General features: G+C 48.9%; 1 protein-coding gene across 1 annotated transcript; it reads left to right on the top strand.

The window, feature by feature from the left end:
• The first annotated feature begins 10,698 nt into the window (after nt 1-10,698).
• On the top strand, nt 10,699-22,861 carry LOC144729686 (actin, alpha cardiac muscle 2). The gene is made up of 7 exons (XM_078610117.1): nt 10,699-10,824; nt 14,019-14,174; nt 17,792-18,116; nt 18,551-18,712; nt 19,432-19,623; nt 20,520-20,701; nt 21,467-22,861. The coding sequence occupies exons 2-7, from the start codon at nt 14,046-14,048 to the stop codon at nt 21,608-21,610; spliced, it is 1,134 nt and encodes a 377-aa protein (XP_078466243.1). The 5' UTR covers nt 10,699-10,824; nt 14,019-14,045; the 3' UTR covers nt 21,611-22,861.
• The last annotated feature ends 222 nt before the right edge of the window (nt 22,862-23,083 follow it).

The following is a 23,083-nucleotide window of genomic DNA, read 5'->3' on the forward strand; positions in this document are numbered from 1 at the left end:
TCTAAACGCACGTTTCTAAATATGGACGGGAAATCCCGGAGGACCCGGAGAATAATTCACGCGACCACGGGGAGAACATGCAAACTCCAAACATACAGGCGACAGGGTTGGGATTGAACCCGCGACCTGAATGCCAGGCGATGGAGTTAACGTCTTCACCACCGCGGCACCCTTCGTAGTAGTTATGCCATATATATTAATAATTAATGACGTTCTTAGGGCGTGTTTCTGCAAGGTGCTCGAGGTGCTGTACATCACCAACATATAAATCATTGGCCATGGGATGAAAACTAAGAAGACCGATAGAAGCTAATTTTGACAACCGCGACAGCAAGATAATGCGTCTATTCCTGGGTAAACCATAATGATGTTGGGACCACTGGGACACGAACAGTGGGGGTACACTGCTCCACTGATGATCGTTCTGAATATATACACTTCATCTCGCGACATTAGTCTGATAGCACTTGCCACCCGCTTGTTATCAATTAACCTTCGACAAATTCGGATACTTCCAGTGAATAATGGGCAAGACAGAGAAGTGTGTGCGGGCTGGAAACGTGACAATACGAATGGTCCACACACGCGCACAGGACCTGCAGATGGCAATGCGCACGACTGTGACCATAGGATCGCTCGCTCCTTACATCGTGCCGTGCATGTCACCCCACATTGCCATCACGTTATGAGCAACGCACACAACGGTGCCGCGGTGGCGAGATGTCACCACCCTCGCCTGTGTATGTCGGAGGTTGTGGGTTCGATTCCCACCCTGACGTTTGTGTGATTGAAGTTTGCGTCTCTCTCCCTGTGGTCGTGTGGATTCTTCTCCGGGCTTTCCCCTCCACATTTTGAATGAACATGCATTGAGATAATTTGCCTGCTATGAATATCTACATGATAGGGGGCCACTTCGTTGAGTTATTATTTGTGGTCAGGTGGCTTCTAAAAAAGAGCTATATAGCTCCGTGTGGCCTTAGCTGGTTAAAATGTTTTAAAATCACAAACGCAGTGCGCAGATGTCACGTGAGATGCAATGCATAATGGGTGGAACGATCTCATGGTCGCAATTTGCACATTTTGCTGTTTATAAGTCAGTGTCAGCGCGCGCTCCAGTGTTCATCTCGTTATTATCAAGAGCATAAGGTCTGCTGCGTAATGTGAGTGTGCACTTACGCAGCGTCTGAACACGTGAAACGGGGACTGGTTTGGAGAGATCAACAATCCCACCCAGCCTGCCATTGTATTCCACACGTGTACACACTGTAGCCCACATGTGTACACACTGTAGCCCACACGTGTACGCTTTATCACCCACACGTAGGCAATGATGTGGCCCAACAGCAGTAGCACGTTTGCCACTTTCTGCATAAGTTTGAATCCGTAAGGTCTCCCTGGTTAATACGGTGGGCGTATTAACCATTAAATACTCAGTCTGCTTCCGAGGTGCACGTTAAAGATCCCATAATGTCATTCGAATAAAAGTAGTTAAATGTTTTGTCCTTTATCCCCCGCTAACCTCCGATTACCACGGTTGGCTTCATACGGTGAGAAATAAGCTCGACAAAACAACAACAATCGCCAGGCTAGGTGCACTTTTAAGGCCACTTGAAGCGTCGAACGCCCGCTGGCAAGACGTCACGGGACAGACCCAGGGTGCCATGAGTTGACTGACAGAGATACACACGCACACACCGCATTACATGGGGCCTGTTAACGAGTTGATCAAACGGCCGCTTGGTGATCCGATTCGCCCCAATGTTGGTGATATGAAGACACCGGCGCGTTTATGGTATAACCAAAACAACAAAAAACATCGGACCAAATGTATTTTTTTTTGTCAGCGCAATGAGTGGGGCACGTATAGGACACGAACCAGGCGAGGCTGGTAGGTGACCAGGCGTGTGACGCGATTCATCCTTGCACAGTCTGAATACTATTTAGGGTGACAAAGCGAATCGCTTCTGCCGTGCAGAATCGCTATATTTAGCCGCCTTTTGGCATTGGCGGTATAATTAGAAAGGACACGGAGCTGCTATTAATTCAGTTGACGCTGCTCCCATTCTCGACACTGCAATGCCCGCCTCCACGTGTGCTGCACAATTGCTTCACCGAGATGTGATCCGGAGTTCCATTTTGGGCTTCCGCGGATTTCTTTCCACCCGATTTTACCGCCTCCCTCCCCCACCGATATGTATTTACCTATTTCACCTTTATTTAAGCAGGTAATAAAGCTCTTTTTGCGATGGGTACCTGGCAAGAAGTCAGCAAAAAGAAATCACCACACACACAAAGCGCCCGCCACGAAAGTTAAAGCGTCAATTGTCAAATTTGTACTGAAAATAGTCACAATCGGTCGGCCGATTCGTTATAAAAGTTAGAAGTGTGTCCGTTTTTGTTGTTGTTGTTGAGCACAGGGCACTTCTAAACTCAGTTGGCATTCCTGAGCCAGCAAGGGAAATTACAAATTCCTGTGGCTTAGGCCTGTTTTCCCCTTAATTTAGCACGACGACAGACAACTGTCGATCTCGCACCACAAATTGGTGCAGCCTCGCCATATGTGGGCACTCGATTGACCGAGCCCCTGAGGGATGGTGATGGTGGTGGGGAGCGGTGGTGTAGCGGTCAGGGCGCTGTGCTGCGCTGCAAACCCGGCGACCAGAGTTCGATTCGCGCTCACGGCAAACATCAGTGACGATTATCTGAACGGGTCCTGGGCCCCCTCCCCCCCTAGGTCGACTCATCCTCAAATGTGTAAATCGCTGCTGGAGAGACATAGGTGGTCGGGCGTGGTGCTGGTCACCCACCCACCCACCACATCGTATGCCACCGTACTGGACTTCACAGGTGCTCGTTGACAGCACTTGCCCCAACAGTCTGTTAAGGCTAGACGGGGGATCTTTGGTGGTGGTGCAGTGCTGAGATAACCGATCAGGATTTAAACTCATGTCCTTGCGGCCTTGAGCGCTCTTCTACACACGAATCCCATCCTTGTTGCTATTTTTGTGCTGCAGAACGTACATTGAGCAAACGCTGATGCACTTAGACCTCTGCTGCCCAGTTTACGTGAGCCGTGTAGTAGATACGACGCGCGCGGCTGTCCCGGTGGTGCGTTTCCATATCTTGTTTGTCAACTCGAGTTGCTCATGAATTGAGTTTGACATTAATTGTTTTATTTTGATTTAAAGCTTTCGTGACTGCAGGGATTCATCTTCTTGGTTCTTTCGGTAAAGTCACGTAGAAGGGAAGTAATACAATAATAAAAACAAAACATAATAAAATAATTCTCACGACGTTTCGGCCACAACGCAAGCAGCCGTCCTCAGGTGAAGACCAGGTCTGTCGGGGAGACAGAGTCTGACGCTGTCTCCCCAACAGACCAGGACGGCTGCTTGCGTTGTGGCCGAAACGTCATGAGAATTATTTTATTATGTTTTATTGTTATTATTTTATTACTTTCCTTCTACGTGACTTTACCGAAAGAACCAAGAAGATTAATTGTTTTTTTACACCGATGATCCCGTTGAGCCAGTTTCCCAACTATTTTCGAGGCGAGATCCGTGGCGGTGCGTGAGTACAGCAACGAACGCAGAAGAAGATCCCTCGGGTTTTGATCTTCCACTGAGTCTCACGGTCCACCCTAAATCGCATCCACTGCACAAACAATGGCAGTAGATGTGGATTACCCGATGCGCAAATGGAAATTAAAAACTCTCCAGTAGTGTGCGACTGTGGTCATCCAGAACAGACCGTACAACGTATAACGACGCAATGCCCCATCGACAAATACGACGGAGACATCACAGCGATACGCTCCGCTGCTCCTGAAGTGGTTGGCTGGCTTGACCACCTGAATATTAAATTGTAGATGCAGAGCAACAACCATCAGCCGTACGCAAGAAGAATAAAAATCAGCACTGCAACAACAAAATAAATCCAAAAACATTCAATATTGCAGAGAACGAGTACATGGTTCCTTAAGAAATTGGCGCTGCGGTCCAAATCCTCTGGGTCCGATATCGCCTGGCCTGCATGCTGCACGTCACCAAACAACTCTGTTACTCTCAGAAACGTTCATAGGCGGGTGGGAAATATTCTTGGACTTTTTTTTAAAATGACAAATCGTTCTGGGAAAGTATTACTCAGAAATGTGATTGTGTTACAGAGCCACCCAACTCGCGTGATTTTCACCGCAGATCGTGGAAACGCCACCGTTTTTTTGTCAACTTGAATTTGTCCTTCAATCCCAGTTGTCTAAACCGGTAGGCATCCCACTCAGAGCCCATCCCGCAATCGGATCTGTAAATAACAAGAAGGAAAAAAAAACCTAGCATGACAGAAAAAAATTGCGCAGGCTGAAAAACCCTTAACGTTTCCAAAGACAACAACAGCATACAAAAAAATCTCAAAGCCTCTGTGCATTGTGCAAAAGCAACAACAACCCTAACGTTTCTAAAGACAACAACAACAACAACCCTAACGTTTCTAAAGACAACAACAACAGCATACAAAACAAATCCCACATCCTCTGTGCATTTTGCAACAGCAACAACAACAAAAAACAAAACCGTCAGCAGTTCCTGAAGAATTGCATTGTGGTACTCTCTCGTCTTGGATCACCATCGAAGTAAAAATGTGAGCAGATGTTAGCACCGACTGGCAGCAGCAGGAGGGCGACAGAAATAGCTGTCGTCTGGTTTCAACGTTATTAGGTCTCATCAGTACAGTATCGTCAACCGATGTTCAACGCTGCCAGGTCCGCTTATGGGAAAGAACACGTTTGGAGTCCACACTTTGGGCCCCCCCCCTCTCTCGGCTACTGCCACAAATAACGAGAAAAACGCAAAGTGACATCCAGTAGCAGCTACCGGAGTCGGAATGTTTAGCCCCGTTGTAAATTATCTGCACGAAACGGTTATCCAGAGGCTAAATAAACATCACACTTAGTTTTGAAGCGGCGCAAACGTTTTGACTTCTCGGCGCAGTTTATTTAAACAAGGCACATTAAATAAACACAAACGAAGGTTTCGTGTGTGTGTGTGTTCACGTCGCTCGTGTTCAGTTAAAAGAAAAGCCGTTGCCGAGTCTGCATGAGATTGTAGCGAATGTGCGGTGAGATATTGTACGTTTGGATGAGCTTGAAATAGTTCAGTCGGTGAAACATGCCTGAGGGCTCACAGAGCCAAACTAAGGCATGGCAGCACGCGTGCGCGCGCGCGCGCGCGTGTGTGTGTGCAAACGCAGCCCAGTTTCGAATCCGTGGTCACCCCAGTGGCAATTAGTATCCGAACATGGTTTGGGCCCATCCTAGATCCACAACAATTTTAATTCGTAATTGGGGAGTCAAACGTCCGTGGGTTTAAAGGTCGTGTATTTATTCCTGAATGTTTTGACCCTATTGGTGTGTTACGAATCCATATGCTGGTGTATACTGATGTTCTTTCCCAGGTCTCCCTTGAAAGTGTCTTTTCATCTCTAGGATTTCACCTGGTTTAAATTGAGGACCTATGCGCCTGTTTGAACTGTGCTGACCACCGCACCCCATGCACCGCACACTGTGCAAACCTTAAGAGGTGCTTGCTAACAGCGCTTGCCCTCAAAAGTCTACCGAGCTAAACTGGAGGATCATCTGTGAGCGAGCTGTGCTCGGAAGAATAGTGTGCAGAGATATAGCCCGTCGTGTGTGCGTATGTGAATGTGAGAAAGCACGTGTCTGTGTGTGTGTGAGAGAGAGAGGGGGGGTAGGAGGAGGGCAGAGGTGTGTCCAAACATGGGCCGTGATCTGTGCGTTGGTGAGTGCCCGTCTGCCCATGAATGGTTCCCCTGTGAACGCAATGCCTCCTGCCAAATTTGGGCAGGCCGGAGTGTCTGTGCCGGCCAAGAGAGAGAGAGGGGGGGAGTGGAGGGAGGGAGAGGAAGGGAGGCGAAGAAGACGAGATAGAGAGAGTGTGTAGGGCCACCAGCATGGACTGTCCACATTCTCAACCCCCCGGTCCTCTCCTCCGACCCCGACTTTCCCAGCCCTGTGCTTTTTACCCTCCTCCATCTCCCCTTTGCGCACCTCTGTGTGTGTGTGCGGCTGCTGCTGGCCTTAATAGGTGCTCGCTAACAGCGGCCTCCCCCAGAGGTCTACTCGGCTAAAATGGGGAATATTTTGCCCGTACGTTTGGTCAACTGCGCCGTATTATGACCAGGGCTCAATTTCAGCCGAGTCGATCCGAGTCCGCGACCGGATAATATTTCCGCACCCGGCACACCACATCAAGTATACAGTGCGCTATGGATGTGGCTATTAGTCACATGCCTTCTGTAGTCTACCAACTATCCAGAATATATTCAGCGAGATCCTAAGCCCTGTGTACGATGCAGGAAATTAGGTTTAAAGTCATTTATTGAACATAACCAATCCAATTATCTCTCATTCTGTCAATGATCCAGTTACTATACGTAACACAGCAGTGCTACTAACTTTACGTTGATACATCTAATAAATATAGAACATAACAAGTAGTCGATGTAACTCGAATGGTGTTCGAAGTGGGCTGGAAACACTAGAATATAGTTGAGTCTATGCTTATCATAGGTGAACGAAAATGCAATTAATTATATTTTGAAATTTGGGCCCTGCCATAAATTAAATTGACCGCTTACCCTGGTTCTGTTTATTTTCTCCTTTCATAACTTTCAATACACGGCGCATAGGGATGAAATGCGCCTTTCAAATGTAAATGATTAGTATTGAGTACAGAGGTTGATTGGTTTGACTCACGGGGCAGGGTCCAGCAGAATGTTCTCCATGGCTTTGAGTCTCGTTCTCAAACACTCACAAATAATCACGATTCCCATTAACTAGCGAACCAAGTAACTCGCCTCCCATGGAGTGCGACGCTAAAGGGGTGAGAGTGGCTGAAGGCCGTTACGAATTCAGCATCACTCATCACCCACGATCGATCCACTGCTGCATGGAGGGCCTCCCCAAAGCCGGTGCCACCTTTTGTGACGCTGCGTGTGAACGACTTTCGTTGTTACTCAGTCGAGGTCCTCTCGGACGCGTTCCAATCTTCAGTTGCCACTCCGCTATTCTTCTTTACCATCGTCCCACGACCCTTCTGGCCGTGACGTGCCCTGTTCATGCCCCACTATTTTTTTTTGTTTCATAGCAAAACGATGCCATTCACCAGAACATGTTCTCTAATCCAGGCGGTCCCCCGTTCCGTCTCGCAGTGTAATTCCAAGCCGTGCCTCTCTTCAACGCTTCTGTGCGCACTTTTCAGTTTTTCGTTCTGAAATGTGTCGTTGCCGATCGTGTGAGAGCGCGTAGCACCCACTGAACGTGGGCGTATGATTCACAAACAAAATAATTGAGTGAAAAATACATAATTTAAAACAATAAATAAATGTTAACGGCTACTAGTATTTATTTTTTACAAAGCTCTTTGGTCTATGGTCTCTTTATCTAAGATTTGATCTGTCTGGGTAAATCTCGGCTATCATAGCTATCACGATTATCGTTATTTAATCACTATGGAACTATTCATCCTTCCAGAGATGTAACTGTGACAGTTCAGGATCACATTTCAAGAATCGATTATATTGTTTTATTAAACGAATGTGAATTACAGCATCGCTAAGAAGTCTTTCGCGAGCCCACTACAACACACACGAGTCTAAATACATCGATGATGAAGGCGGTTGAGCACAGATGTTGGTCTCATATAAGTGCAGTACAACAATGGCATTTTTCAACTGCAATGGATTTGTGTTTGCTGGTCAGCCCTCTGCTGACCACCACCACCACCATCACACAGCACAGTTGTATAATGGTTCAACGGAGTCACAATGGGCCGCAGATTGTAGCTTCAATCTCATTATTGTAAATATAAATGTGTTGCATTTGCGCCGCGTTCTATTGTTTGGCACGGTTATTTTAAGTCAGCCCTTTGCTCTTTATGTTTAAACTCAGGTCTCTGTTGAAAGAAAGACGGTCCCCAGTGGGCTCTTGATCATCTATATTCATCATATAAATTCCGTTTGCCAATCCACCGCTGGATGAGGGCCACCTCATTCCGTTTAGGTCGTGTGGGTTTATCTGACCATACTTCACCACGCTAGTCACCGCGGGTTGATGATGGAAGTGTGGCAGGTACATGAACCACGTAGCATTTTGTTGCTCTGGCATCTACTGCTCACAGCGCCTACAAATGCGCACTGCGGCGGTTACCCATTCAAGCACTGCACAGGCTCAACTCCGCTTAGCTTTTGTGACCACATCCCGGGTGAATTGGTCACATTCAGCGAGTCGGTTCAATGGGCGTTTTAAAGCAACTGGGGCTGTTCCAAAGTTTTGAGACTATCTGGCAGGAGTACTGATGTAAACAATTTTATTACAACTTTTTTTTCTCAGCCAAGGCCCACTCAGCTATACAGCTCCCTTTTCAGAAGCGACCTGGCCACAAATGAAAAGTCAACCAAGTGGCGTTACCACGCGGAAATGTCTCGCAGCCAAATACTCGAGACGCATGTTGATGGAAGGAAAACATCGGAGTACCCGGAAAAAAAATCCACGCGATCACGGGGAGAACGTGAAAACTCCAAATATACAGGAATAAGGATCGGGATCGAACCCACGGACCTCCTGTATACGAGGCGCGGTAGTTAACATCTCGCCACCGCGGCGCCCCATATTTGGGTGAGGCGCCCCACTGTGTGGGCCCCCAACGCCTTCAAACTAAACCGGAAGTATTAGATCGGACACCGTGACGTCGAAGCGCGAGGCCCCCCATAGTGCGGGGCCCGGGGCGGTTACCCCGATTCGCCGTGCACGCTTGGGAGACGGCTCTGCCGTCTGCTGTCTTTTTATTCTTTTGGGATATCCACGATGCCATCTGTGTACTCCCTTAAAAACACACTCTTGAGATCACAAAGTTTCAAGTGTGAATGCACAACATAATTGTGTGTAAGACAATATTGTTATGATTTCCTTTTTTTATTGAAACATTTGCAATTGGTAAACCTTTGCTACCGCTGTTGTCTGTTGGCCGAGTTACCCTTAACAAAGCCGCGTGTAGCTCAATGAATGAATGGGCTTTACTCGGGCAATAAACTTCTGAACTTCTGGCTTTTACCTGCTCTTATAATGGACATTTCATGATCATCATCATCATCAACCATTCACATATTCATTACAGTGACTCTTTCATTAGCATTTAACGAGTCGAGGTGTCCTCATGCTTGACGAATCGCTTCAAGGAGGTCCTCCTCGTGGAACAACGCGAAGGAGGACATCGTCGACGCCAACTCGTGGGGGAGAGGACTCTTGCGCAGGATCGTCCCAGGCGGAGGAAGAAGTCTACGGCAAGGATCTCAGCGCTGGGAAAACCCTGCAACGGGAGGAGGAAAGGCAGGGAAGTGGTACTGTAGAAACAGCAGCGTGTTCGCAGGGTCAGAATCAACGATCCACCGTGCCACCTCGGAGAGACGCGGCGGCCGAACTGCGACTACAGATGGCTGTTGATTTCATGATCAGCCCCATCGGCCATCCTCGGACCCGCGGATAAGACACTGGTGGAAGAGAACCGTCACTCGGCTGAGACGGATTGCCCAAGGATGCAAGAGTCGATCGGTTGCATTTTGTTCATTCACTTGATTAGGAAGCCACTGGAGTTATGCATTTTTAAATCATCTAGATTGAAAACGAATTTCTTTAGAACTGCTTTTTGTGCTTAGTTTGTTGTCCTTCCTCTGAACCCTTCCCAGTAGCATGGCTGGCTACGCACGGTGTGAAAGAAGTTAAACATACATACAACCTGCACACTCAGATCTTAATGTCTCCGCTTAGCATCTCAGGGAAGCCATTGAGTGGATTATCTATTTAATTGGGTTCTGCGTGGAAGACCTCCGCACCGCAAAGATGGAGCGATGAAATAAGCTCGTGCGCGGGAGACTGGCTAACCATGCTGGTTTATGCTCCTTGATGAAGTCAGCAAGGTCATACGATAGGTTCCATGTCCTAGAACGTATGGCCACATCGCCCCGTGTCCTGTGCGGATTCGGTTAAGTGCTGTCCATTCAACCGTCAAAGGTGGTCACCGCATCGCGCTGCGCTTTCAGATGCGCTTCTGCGGCCGTCTGGAACGCTCTTGTTTCCGATCTTAGGAAGCCACGGGAGCTATGCGCTTTTAAATCATCTAGATTGACAAACTAATTTATCTAGAACTGCTTTTGTATGTTTAGTTGTCCTTCCCCCGCAACTCCGATTAGCACGGTTGGCCACGTACGATGCAAAATAAGTTCAACATACATACATAGAACAAGAGAGGGGACCTCTGCTGTTGGGTCAGTGATGGTGAGGCGTTGGTTCTTGACGTTTCATGCGTCCCACGATTCCGTCCATCTGGATAATGGGTTGGTGCCAGTTGCGTGCCTAACCAGACGTCCCATTGATCGGCTTTTCCCATCACACGAAGTCAAAAAGAATGGAACATCAAGAGGTCCATGGTTGTTGGCACGGTGGTCGTGGGGGCTTGTGGCCCCGAGATGGGGGCGGAGAGTTGGTAGTTGGAGCGAGGGGGTGTGGGAAGATACAGCTGGGTTTGGGAACGAGGGGGGGGGGCAGGTGGAGGCAGCTGGGTGGGTGTGTGGGTGGGTGGGTGTGTGGGTGGGTGTGTGGGTGGGTGGGTTTGGAGAGGGTTGGGCTGACAGGGTGGTATCTTGCTCTCTTCGTCCACCGCGTTGGCTCCCTATAAAACCTGGACCCCGGCGGTCAACCGGTCACTACTGCCCGCGCGGTCCATCAAGGCCCCACATTTTGCAATCAGCCACTCGGTGAGTGAAATCACACACACACACACACACGTGTGTGTCTGCACACAACCCATCTCACACACACGCCAACACACATCCACCCATCACACACACACCTATATGCACATCACACACACACGTGCAATAACACACGTGCACACACCCGGTACCACTGCACCGACGGTTAATAAGTAGCATTGTGTCCTATTGGGTGACAGGGATAAGGAATTGCATGCATAATGGCTCTCACTTAAATGCCACCACATCTCAATGAGCCTCACACCCCTTGCACGTCTGATTGTAACCATTCCACGGTGATTAAATACATGGCACGAACATTGATTGATTCAATGGGTTATTGTTTGTGAAATGTGTTAGAATGAAATAGATAGTTGCAGTCATAAAAGCTTCAGTTGATTAACAATAGTTATGCCGGCAGTAATTAAATTGTGGCATCAGCAATGTGGCAGCGATAGGCAATGAACGTAGATGACGCCGATGCTACTGGTGCGATTTATGATGATAATTGCAATGAAGGTGGTCATTTCAAAAATACAAATGTTGTGATGGCACGTATAACAAAACGTAAAAATTCGATCGCGATAAGTTGTGATTCTATGCAGTAAAGTGACTTACAGCAACCAGCATTTAAATGAATTGTTTAATTGGTTGTTTTCGCTAAACACAGCGACTGTACTTGAATCTAAATCTGTAATCTATGATTTAAATGACGAATTCGATTATGCGAATATGATTAAATAAAGTGGCACAGTATAATGTACTACCTCTACAAGAATTAAGACGCTGTCATTTGAACATTTAAATAACTTTAGTTAAGTTAACATAATCCTTCCTCGATCCACTGCTGGATGAAGGCCTCCCATGCCGTGTATGTCATGAGGATTTGTTTGACCATACTTCACCACTCCGGTCAGTGTGGGTTGGTGACAGCAGTGGTGGAGGCGAAGATGCAGGAAGGGCTTTAGATGCCACTCAGAATGGTGGCCGTGGCAGCGAATCAAATTCGCTATTCAGATTCGTAACACAATGCGCGCAAGCCGCTGTACCACCACTCTCTTAGGAGGGGAAATACATGTAAAATGTTTAATGATATAAAAATGCAACGTAGAGCCGGTAGCACTGTTCCAAAAACGGATCTGATATCTCATGGCTCTCTGGAGACCTGCACGTAGCTGATGAAGCCCTATTAGGAGTTGGCAACATTATTTTTAGCGTCCAGTCTTCAATTATCCCTCGCGGATTCATTTCAGCCGGCTCTGTCCGGGACGGTGGCCCGAGACAACAACAACAAAAAATCGTGTTGCACCCGGCACACCACATCCAGTATGAGAGGATACCTTCTGCTATGGCTCGTGGCCACTTTGCTGTCACGTGCCTGCTCCAGAGGTCCATAGCGTGCAGCGAACGCGGGGAATTATTCAATGAGAACCGGCTCCCTTGACCCAGCATCCGCGAGTGAATTCAGTATCGTATCGTCGTCAATAAGTCGTTGAATTCAATCACTCGTTCAACTACTTAATCGGATTTAATTCAATTATCCTGTTCTTTTGTAGACCCCGGGTGGGGAATCTCCCTGAGATACGTCTGTGATTTAAAGGACCGCCGTGAAATACCGTCATAATTCATACTAAATAGCAACATTGATGGAAGAATGTGAATTAAGTTTACAACATTAAACTTAAAAAAAAAATTGTTAAAATGTTCTTCAACAAAAAGCGTTCATTATTGATGTTGTTGAACTAACATTGAGATGATTGATGAATAATTATGTCAACCCACTGCTGGATGAAGACATCCCGACGCTGTGCCAGTCGTGGGTGTTGTTTAACCATACTTCACCACACTGGACATTGCCGGTTGGGGAAGTGGGGGAGGGAGGCCCAGGACCAGTTCAGCTCTCACTTGCCACTGATGTTATCCGTGACCGGAAATCGAACTCATAAAATTTCCATAATCTGTCATGGCGCAGCGCGCTGACCGCTGCGCCACCGCTCCTCCGTGGCACATGCAGAACTTTAACGAGAGACAAATGTTTGTTAATAAAAAAACAAGTAAGTTCCGTCTATGATCCCACATCCTTTGCTACCCGCCTTCACACCAAACGACCGGCGCGAGCGGCACGGCGTGAGAAGGAAGCCTTTATCCAGCAGTGGATCGAACAAGGGCCGCGGATTTTCTTCGGTTTATTATTTAATTTGGACAAAAAATCCTGTGGCGAACAGCTGTTAGAGCCGTCACAGTAGAAGAGGTGGGGGGGTGTGCCCCCCCCCCAATACCTCCACTCGCCCCCACTCAGCGACGTTCACATCAAGCACCATGGTACTCATTTAAGGCTGAGATGACCTAGTGGCGCGCCCAGGATAAGTTTCCGATTCCAATTTCCACTTACGTTACCTATGGCTGGGAATTAAACACTTCGCTGATCCACACGCATACAAGAATATAATACTTACACACACACGCCAATATTCACACATACTCCGATACTCACACACACATACACCAACTACACAGACACGCACACCAACTAACAATACACACACACTCACTCCGATACTCACACACGCACACCAACTAACAATACACACACACTCACTCCGATACTCAGACACACACACACCAACTACACAGACACGCACACCAACTAACAATACACACACACTCACTCCGATACTCACACACACACCAACTAACAATACACACACACTCACTCCGATACTCACACACACACCAACTAACAATACACACACACTCACTCCGATACTCAGACACACACACACCAACTACACAGACACGCACACCAACTAACAATACACACACACTCACTCCGATACTCACACGCACACCAACTAACAATACACACACACTCACTCCGATACTCACACACACACCAACTAACAATACACACACACTCACTCCGATATTCACACACACCAACTAACAATACACACACACTCACTCCGATACTCACACACACACCAACTAACAATACACACACACTCACTCCGATACTCACACACACACGCACCAACTACACAGACACGCACACCAACTAACAATACACACACACACTCACTCCGATACTCACACACACACCAACTAACAATACACACACACTCCGATACTCACACACACACTCTCTGTCTCACACACACTCAATTGTGTGCCCTCCCCTCCCCACCCGTCTCGAGCAGGTGTCGTGACCTGTCCAGAAGTCAGCCATGTGTGACGACGAGGAGACCACCGCACTCGTGTGCGACAACGGCTCGGGTCTGTGCAAGGCCGGGTTCGCCGGAGACGATGCCCCCCGCGCCGTCTTCCCCTCCATCGTGGGCCGGCCCCGCCACCAGGTCAGTCCCCCCCCCCCCCCCCATGGCTCTCACACCGAATCCCTGAATTCTCCATCGCCCCTATCAAATGCCACCGCACCCACCCACACGCTCACACCTCCAACCGGCCCCACTCCACACAACGCCACCCACGTCGAACGTAACTACCCCCGCCCACTGCAGCCCCCCATCCTCCCATCAATGCCACCAACTCCGCTGTAAATTCCCACCTACCCCCCCCCCCTCGCGACATATGCCACCCACACACATCTATCCAAACCACCCCCTCCCCGCCACTCCAGCCCCCCCTCCTCCCACCCTCACCACCCCCTCCATCAATTCCACATGCCCCCATCACCAACCCAACCTCCACCCCGCCGCCATCCACCACGGAACAATTCCATAGCCTCCACCAGCATCCTCCACCATCCACCAGCCGTCAATGCAATCTGACCCGATTGCCCCCCAACTCTCTCCCATCATCTAACCTTCACCACCCCATCTGCCACCCCCACCCACCCTCCCCGCCACCCACCACCCATCAATCAACACTACGTAACACCTAAATACGTGCATTAAATAGAACATGCGATTATTGTAACATTGTAGCATCATCATCATATTATTGTAACATCATCATATTATTGTAACATCATCATATTATCGTAACATCATATTATTATTGTAACATCATCATATTATCGTAACATCATATTATTGTAGCATCATCATCATATTATTGTAACATCATCATATTCATCAGCAATGGTGAATGACCCTTCTGCAAACGAAAAATTGCCTTGAGAGTCAGTCTCGGTTTATTTTGTGTCGGTATCGTTCTTCCTGGCTTAAATAAATGATGTTTTAGTAGTCGCATCATTGTCACATAAAAGTGGGGTGGGGGAAATGGCTAAATGTCAATGACATAACCAGACACAACACGCCTCCTGACCGTTTCTGTCGCACCACGTAACAAGTAAAAGTTTAGGGGTTTTTTTTCCCACCAAATCAATCATCCACGCGGCCTTCTGGGAGTGCATCCGAATGATAATTTAGTGTTAAAAAATATCAACGGGCTATCTAATCTGATACTAATTCAAAATCATGATCCAACTTCCCAGAAGGGTTTGATTTGCAACCAAAAGTGTAAATAATGTGTTGCATAACAGGCACATTTAATGATAATGACGACGACGACGACATTGATGATGATAATATGGCATTGTGAATCGTCAATCTGCTCCAGAGGAGACCGACTTAGAGCGCCGATTTTACATGCTTGCCTTACATGCTCCGACTGCTCGCGATTCCAAAATTAGCCGACGTTTCTCAACGTCCCTTTATAAGGGAGTAAGAAGGCAACTGCATATGTAGCTGTCAATCACCAGTCCCCCCCCCCCCACTACCTCCCACCTCTCGTCCCCCATAACCCGAACCCACTCCCCCATCCTCACCCGCTCTGTCACCCACCCATCAACTCCGCCCCCCCCCCTTCTCACCCCCAATAATGATGCAATTCCCTTGACCTCCCTGTTTTAGCTTTACAATCCGTGGTACTGTCGAGGCAAGAGCCTTTAGCGAGCACCTGTTGCCGGCAAGGGATATCAATAGAAGCCACGTGGATGAACTGTGCGTGTGCACATTTTCACCGATGATCGGCAAGACCGGCGAATACCTGCTCGCAGTTGCGGGTGTCGGGGTACCGTGATTACACGCTCGCCCGGTGATCGTCAACCAGCGATGAGACCGATCGCACCGGCGCCGATGTGGAGCCACACTGACGATTCCCACCAATCCCGGGTCCGATACCCAGTTCAACAAGGCGCCCGTAACGCTGTCGCGAGGCTAAGCGGTGGGCAATAAAGGGGGGCAGTGCTGCAGCAATCAATTGTTGTTGCTCCACATCCATGAGCCCACGTCTTCGTCAACTCGGAACTGACCGAGAGTGGTGAAGTATGGTCATATAGCCCCCCCCCCCTACTCGTCCGAGAGGGGCTGTAAGCGATATTGTTGGGGGTAATCACCCAGTTGGCCTCGAGGCAGAAAGTCACCAGCTGAGAGATTGATACCTTACATTAAAAAAAGATGAAACCAACGGTGGAGTTGGCACGTGGCCTCACTGCCACACGCACGTGTCGACTTGTAAGGGCTGGTAGCTCGAGAAGGGACAGCCACCCGCCCTTAAGTGACCTTTTACCACCACGCTCACTCCCCCAACCCCCGTCCTCCCCACTCCGCCCCCCAGAACTAAAATTATCCCTGACCCCCACAGCTGTCTCTACCCACCCACCCTCCACTCCCTCCACACCCCCAATTGGAATTATTCACGTCCTGAGAAGACTATGGCGCAAAGGGGCACCACCACTTGCAGACAGAAGCGCGTTTCTACTTTTCCATATCGCGCGCTCCAGATGATGCAGGGTCTTGAGCACACACACATATATATGTGTGCTTATACATTTCACACGTGGCAAGTGGAATGATGAAACGCGAGCATGCGAAGGGGACAGGACAGAGAGATCAGCAAATCTATTTTTGCTGCACTGCCCCCCTCTCAACCCCTTGCTAACGGGTGCTGTAAACTACAAAAGTGAAATGTCATCAACATCTCAAAAGCACGGGGAGTACTTGGCAACACGTCTCAGGGAGTTGAGCACACTGACCAAATGATGTCCGTAATACTCAATTACATAGAGTATTCATAATTATATTGAGCATTTAAAAGCGTTAATAGGGAAAGTCTCACGGAATTTCGAGACTCGCTTTCAGAAGGGGCGCCCGCATTGTAAATACACGATCAATGTGGAATTCGTTTAACGAGCTTATAGCTCTGCTGATGAGACCCAGAAGGTCGAGACCTGGTCCAGAGTTTCATGACTTGGTCCGGCAAGCCTGTTCCGGCTGATGGGCTAAAACATAAATCTTATTCGTGCGTTCCGACGCGGAACAGAGTTCTGCGCGTATCGTTATTTAATTTCGATGCGGAGTAATTCTCGACCCGGGGATAGGTCGCATCACGCGGCGAACAGCCCCGCGCGGTGCGACGGGTTGGACACTTGAATTGTTGTACCGTACTGCCACCTCCTGGCCGCTTGATGATGCATAATTGTCAGGACCGAATGTCACGACGTTGAATGACAATTCGGTATTTTTGGATAAGCCCCTGCGTGTAGAGTGTTAAGACCGTGCGGACCAATGAATACACTAACAGAAATAAAAACAATTTCATTAACCAGGTAAAGCCCACTGAGCTGTTAGCTCGTTTACAGAGGCGACCTGGCTACACGTGACGATGGGTCATCAAAGAGGCTGATACCATCATCATAGTCACACGTGGGGATTTAGAGCAGCACCAAAATCATCTAAACGCGCGTTGATTCTAAATGCGGAGGGCGTCAAAACCGGAGGAAAAAAATCCACGCGAGCAGCACGGGGAGAGAGAGAGAGAGAGCGAGAACACGCGATCCTCAAATATACAACAGGTATCGTCAGGGTCCGGGTTCGAACCCAAGAACCGTCCTGCGTACCGGGCGCAGGAGAATAACATCGCGTGAATCACCGCTGCTCCTCTTGAACGTTCTAAGTAAAAACTCTGTGTGTTTGTTGTTTCTCCTCCTTCCTCCTCTTGTGGTGCGCAGGGTGTGATGGTGGGTATGGGTCAGAAGGACTCGTACGTGGGTGACGAGGCGCAGAGCAAGCGCGGTATCCTCACCCTCAAGTACCCCATCGAGCACGGCATCATCACCAACTGGGACGACATGGAGAAGATCTGGCACCACACCTTCTACAACGAGCTGCGCGTGGCCCCCGAGGAGCACCCCACCCTGCTCACAGAGGCCCCCCTCAACCCCAAGGCCAATCGTGAAAAGATGACCCAGATCATGTTTGAGACCTTCAACGTGCCCGCCATGTACGTGGCCATCCAGGCCGTGTTGTCCCTGTACGCGTCCGGCCGTACCACCGGTGAGACGACGCTTCACTCATCTTTGTTGACGCCAATGCTTACAATTGCTTCAAAATTCTCGTCTATGCGTTTGCACGGTACCGAGGCTTTCGCCACCGATATTATGATTCGAAAATAGTTTATTTTGGGTCAGATCTTCGTGTGGGTACAATGTCGAGTTGTTTCTTATAACTCTCCACCGCCCGGCAGGGCCAATCGATTCGCGTTGTCACGGGGGGGGGGGGGTGGGGAGCAAATGTGTCAATTGATTTGCTTTATCAGAAAAAGCGGCGGAGCGGGGTTCAAAAGCGAGCACGATTTAGACAATTGCGTACGACGTTTCACTGGAGATTACAACTAGCACCAGCATCATCATCATCATCAGGTGTTCGTAAGAAGCAGCAGGGTGGCGGACTTGTGCGGTGCTGACGGGTCGCTTGTCACCTGTGCGCAGGCATCGTGCTGGACTCCGGTGACGGTGTGACCCACAACGTGCCCATCTACGAGGGTTACGCCCTGCCCCACGCCATCATGCGCCTTGACCTGGCCGGTCGCGACCTCACCGACTACCTGATGAAGATCCTGACTGAGCGCGGATACTCTTTTGTCACCACCGGTGAGATCCTCATCGTCATCATCATCATCATCGTCGTCGTCGTCGTGATCATCACTGGATTAAATTACATAATCGTTAACTTGATGAACATCGTCATTATCATCATCATCATCATCATCGTTTCAATAGATTTCACTGTCATTGGGGTAAAACATCGTCATCATTGGCTGAGATGACATCATTATCCTCGTCTTAATGGACATACGCAGTAGTTCAATATACAGTACATCATCGCGACTATAATTATTAGATGAAGACTCATCATTATTATTAATCCAATAATCACCACTCATTTGTGTGCTTGCGTGTATACACGTGCGCGTATCCCGGTGCATGTCTGTGTTTGTGTGTCTGTGCGTATATGCACGCACGCGTGTGTGTCTACACGCGTCTGTCGGTGTCTTTGTATGTTTGTCTGAAACCGCACGTGCGAGGCAGTGGGTGTTTGTCCACGCGTCCGACTTCATGTATTTCTGTTCGTCCGTCTTGATGTAAATCATTGACACCCCTGTTTCACTCTCACCACCGCCACTACGATCATCATAATTGCCACCACTGCAATTCTCATCATTACCATCACCACCACTATCATCATTTCCACCACCACTATCATCATTACCACCACCACCACCACCACTATCATCATTACCACCACCACCACCACCACTATCATCATCATCATTACCACCACCGCCGCCGTCCCTGTTCCTCCCCCGCAGCCGAGCGTGAGATCGTGCGTGACATCAAGGAGAAGCTGTGCTACGTGGCCCTGGACTTCGAGAACGAGATGGCGACCGCCGCCACCTCCTCTTCCCTGGAGAAGAGCTACGAGCTTCCCGACGGGCAGGTCATCACCATCGGCAACGAGCGCTTCCGCTGCCCGGAGACGCTCTTCCAGCCCTCATTCATCGGTCAGTGGCCACGCACTCGCTCGCTCGTTCGTTCTTTGTTGTAAACCCTCGCTCATTAGTCAGTGACCCGCTGTTTTTTTCATTGAGTCAATCACCCGTTCATCATCGTGGTCATTATGTATTTGGTATACATCAGCATCGATTCAATGTCCATAATGACCGAAACAAAATGTGTCACCAATTGTGGATTCTTCATTATCACGATCAATTACTTTGCAATCATCGTTATCATGATCAATTACATTGCCGTCATATGCTGAATATTCATCGTCATCAGAATGTTGATGATAGAAATTTAACTTCATTGATCATCATTATGGATATGCTGTGCTCACGCAGCACCACGGATCTCCCGTGGAAACAGCCGGGTAACTGGCGAAACGGGACCATCATCCATGTAACAAATCAAAATAAACTCAAACTATTGGCTATAGGGTGGATACCAGGCGGCCCGTTTCGTATTGCAGTGCGCTATCCACTGTGCCACTGCTCTCCGCACACAGACTATACAAAAACAAAAAACCCGTATAGCCTGAACAGGCTCTTAGGGCAAGTGCTGTTAGCGAGCACCTATAGAAAGCCGACACGAAACGATGGGTGGTGAACATCACGCTCGGCCGGCTTTGTCTCCCTAGTAGCGACATTTATAGATCGTATCAGGCACTCACCTGAGGCTGATTCGTCCTAGGGGTGGCCTTGGACTGGTTCAGATCATTAATCTCTGCTGTTGTTTGCCATGAATTAACCGCTAGTCGACCGCCCCCCATAGCCAACACACACACAGTGGTGATCGTGTAGGTAGGTGGCAGGTTTTGCTGGGTTATTGGTGGTCGTGACTGTTAATCGTATGCTCGCGCACACACACACACACACAACGCAATCGCACGCACACACAGGCATGGAGTCCGCGGGTATCCATGAGACCACCTACAACTCCATCATGAAGTGCGACATCGACATCCGCAAGGACCTGTACGCCAACAACGTGCTGTCCGGTGGCACCACCATGTACCCGGGTATCGCTGACCGCATGCAGAAGGAGATCACCGCCCTGGCCCCCAGCACCATGAAGATCAAGGTGAGAGATGAGCAGCGTCGCAGGAACACCAACTGAACATTTATAATACGAAATAAAGGCGGTTTGTAATCTAGTAGTGTGAAGTTTTGTTGAACCAGGTGAGAGCTCAAGAGATCAGGATGAGTCTAACTTATAAGCGACCCGGGGCAATATGGATGTGGCGTGATAACAATTTGCGTAACAGCGTCTCGGTGACTCTTCCGGCTGACATTCACCACCGGCGGCGCTACTACGACATCTCGTACTCCCACTCAGTCGCCATCGGTGGCTTCATCCAGCAGTTGATTAACACAAGAGCTGTAGAGTGCCATTGTAATTAACATTAATTGATATTTCCTCGCATCCCTCTGTATCCACACATCGCGCTCTGTCTCCCTGTGCCGGTATTTCTTAACCTCTTTCCTCCTCGAGCACCGCGTCCCCATCCCCCCCCCCCCTGTCCTCGTGTCCCCATGTCCCGTGTCTCCTCTCCCCCACTCTGTGTGCCGTATCTCTCTTCTCCCCGTGTCCCCATGCCCCGGCGTTTCCTTGTTCCTCTCTCCCTCCCCCCTCTCTCACCTTCCTCTTTCTTAGCCTCCCCGTCTCTCCGTTTCCCCATGTCCCGTGTCTCCTCTCCCCCACTCTGCGTGCCGTATCTCTCTTCTCCCCGTGTCCCTCCGTTGCTCCCGTCCACCCCGTGCACTCCCCCAGCCTCCACCCCAAGCCCCGACCTGATCGCGACTCACCTCTCTCTCCCATCGTGCGTCTCTTCCCCCGAAACCTCAGATCATCGCTCCTCCCGAGCGCAAGTACTCCGTCTGGATCGGAGGCTCCATCCTGGCGTCGCTGTCCACCTTCCAGCAGATGTGGATCACCAAGCAGGAGTACGACGAGGCGGGTCCATCCATCGTCCATCGCAAGTGCTTCTAAAGGAATCGAACCCAGACCTTTGCTCCTTGGGGGTTGCAGGCGGCTAGCCGTGTGCGTTCCTCTCATCCGTGTGTGTGTGCATGCGTGCATGCATTCACTCATCCATTGCTTCTACACGTGCATTTATGTGTGTGTCATACGTTATACACTACACACACATATATTATGTGTGTGATATACAGAATGGTGGTGTACTTATGTACATCTGCCCATATATAATATATGCATAGGGACCTTTGTAATACATACCTCTCAGCATACATATGTGTGCGTGTAGTGTTTCAATTGTGTGATTCCAGGGAGAGACACCTTTCCCTAAATTATAATGTACTATAGCACAAAGAGATCTTGGGAAAGACATCTTCCCATTTGCATAAATAGTATATCTTGTGTATACGTAGAAATCTGAATACAGGTGCTTTCATAGATGTATACACACACATAAATACACCTCTTAACCTGGAGATAGCCGTATATAGGTACGCGGAGAGAGATATTTTACACGATGTACACACACACATTGGCACACAGAGATATCTGATATCTGAGCTATGGGTATTCGTTGCCGATGAGAGCCACGTGTCAGACTCATCGGCATCGTCACATACACGGCCGCCACCACGCCTGCTCCTCCCCATTGCAGTTAAGGTTGCGGTGTCAAAACAACATCGTTTAAAACTACATAGAAAGCATTAAAAAACAGCAACAGAGATTAAAAAAAACATCAATCTCTAGACAACATCGTAACGTATCCACGCGTGGAGGAAAAAAAAACGAATCAAGCGAAAACTTCAGGTGAACTGATAACGACGACGACGTTGATGACAATAAAATAATTATTAATCATCACGATCAGTGTCATCACTCTTTGGGGACATCGTCAACAACGACTTATACATGCGCGCGCTGCGCTGTGCTGTGCCACACACACACAACGCACGCGCGTCACATCTACAGACTCAATGCTGTTGAGCTGCAGGTGCTATGTAAAAAATTAATAATATAAGCAGCAGTCCACGCTATATGCGACGAGATACCTATGCTTGACCCCAGCGTTGTGTGGTCGGGTATATGAGTTTTCCACGCTGAGTCCAAGAGCGTGTTTAATTGTTCAATGTGGCCAAGATGCATCACCAAGGGCTGCCGGTAACTGTTATAACAGAGGACCCGAAATGTTCAAGTTGTCGAGCGCGGGGCTGCGACAGAACGCGGTGTAGGGTTCTGCAAATAAACCCGACCTTCTGGTTACAACCCTCGTGTCGGGGTGTGTATGTGTGTATGTGCGCGCCTGTGTGACGCTCACAACAACGAGCGGAGCGCCGGGTGGATAAAGCACAGCAAGTTGGCACAGTAGGAGGGGGCACAGGTGGTGCATCAGACAGTCATCTCGGTCATCTCAGTCAGTCGACCCGTGGCACCTGCTGGGTCTGCCCCGTGACCTCCTGCCAGCGGGCGTTCTACACTTCACGTGGC

Source organism: Lampetra planeri, chromosome 33 (genome assembly GCF_965212315.1).
Source record: "Lampetra planeri chromosome 33, kcLamPlan1.2.h2, whole genome shotgun sequence".
In the NCBI taxonomy this organism is placed as follows: domain Eukaryota; kingdom Metazoa; phylum Chordata; class Hyperoartia; order Petromyzontiformes; family Petromyzontidae; genus Lampetra; species Lampetra planeri.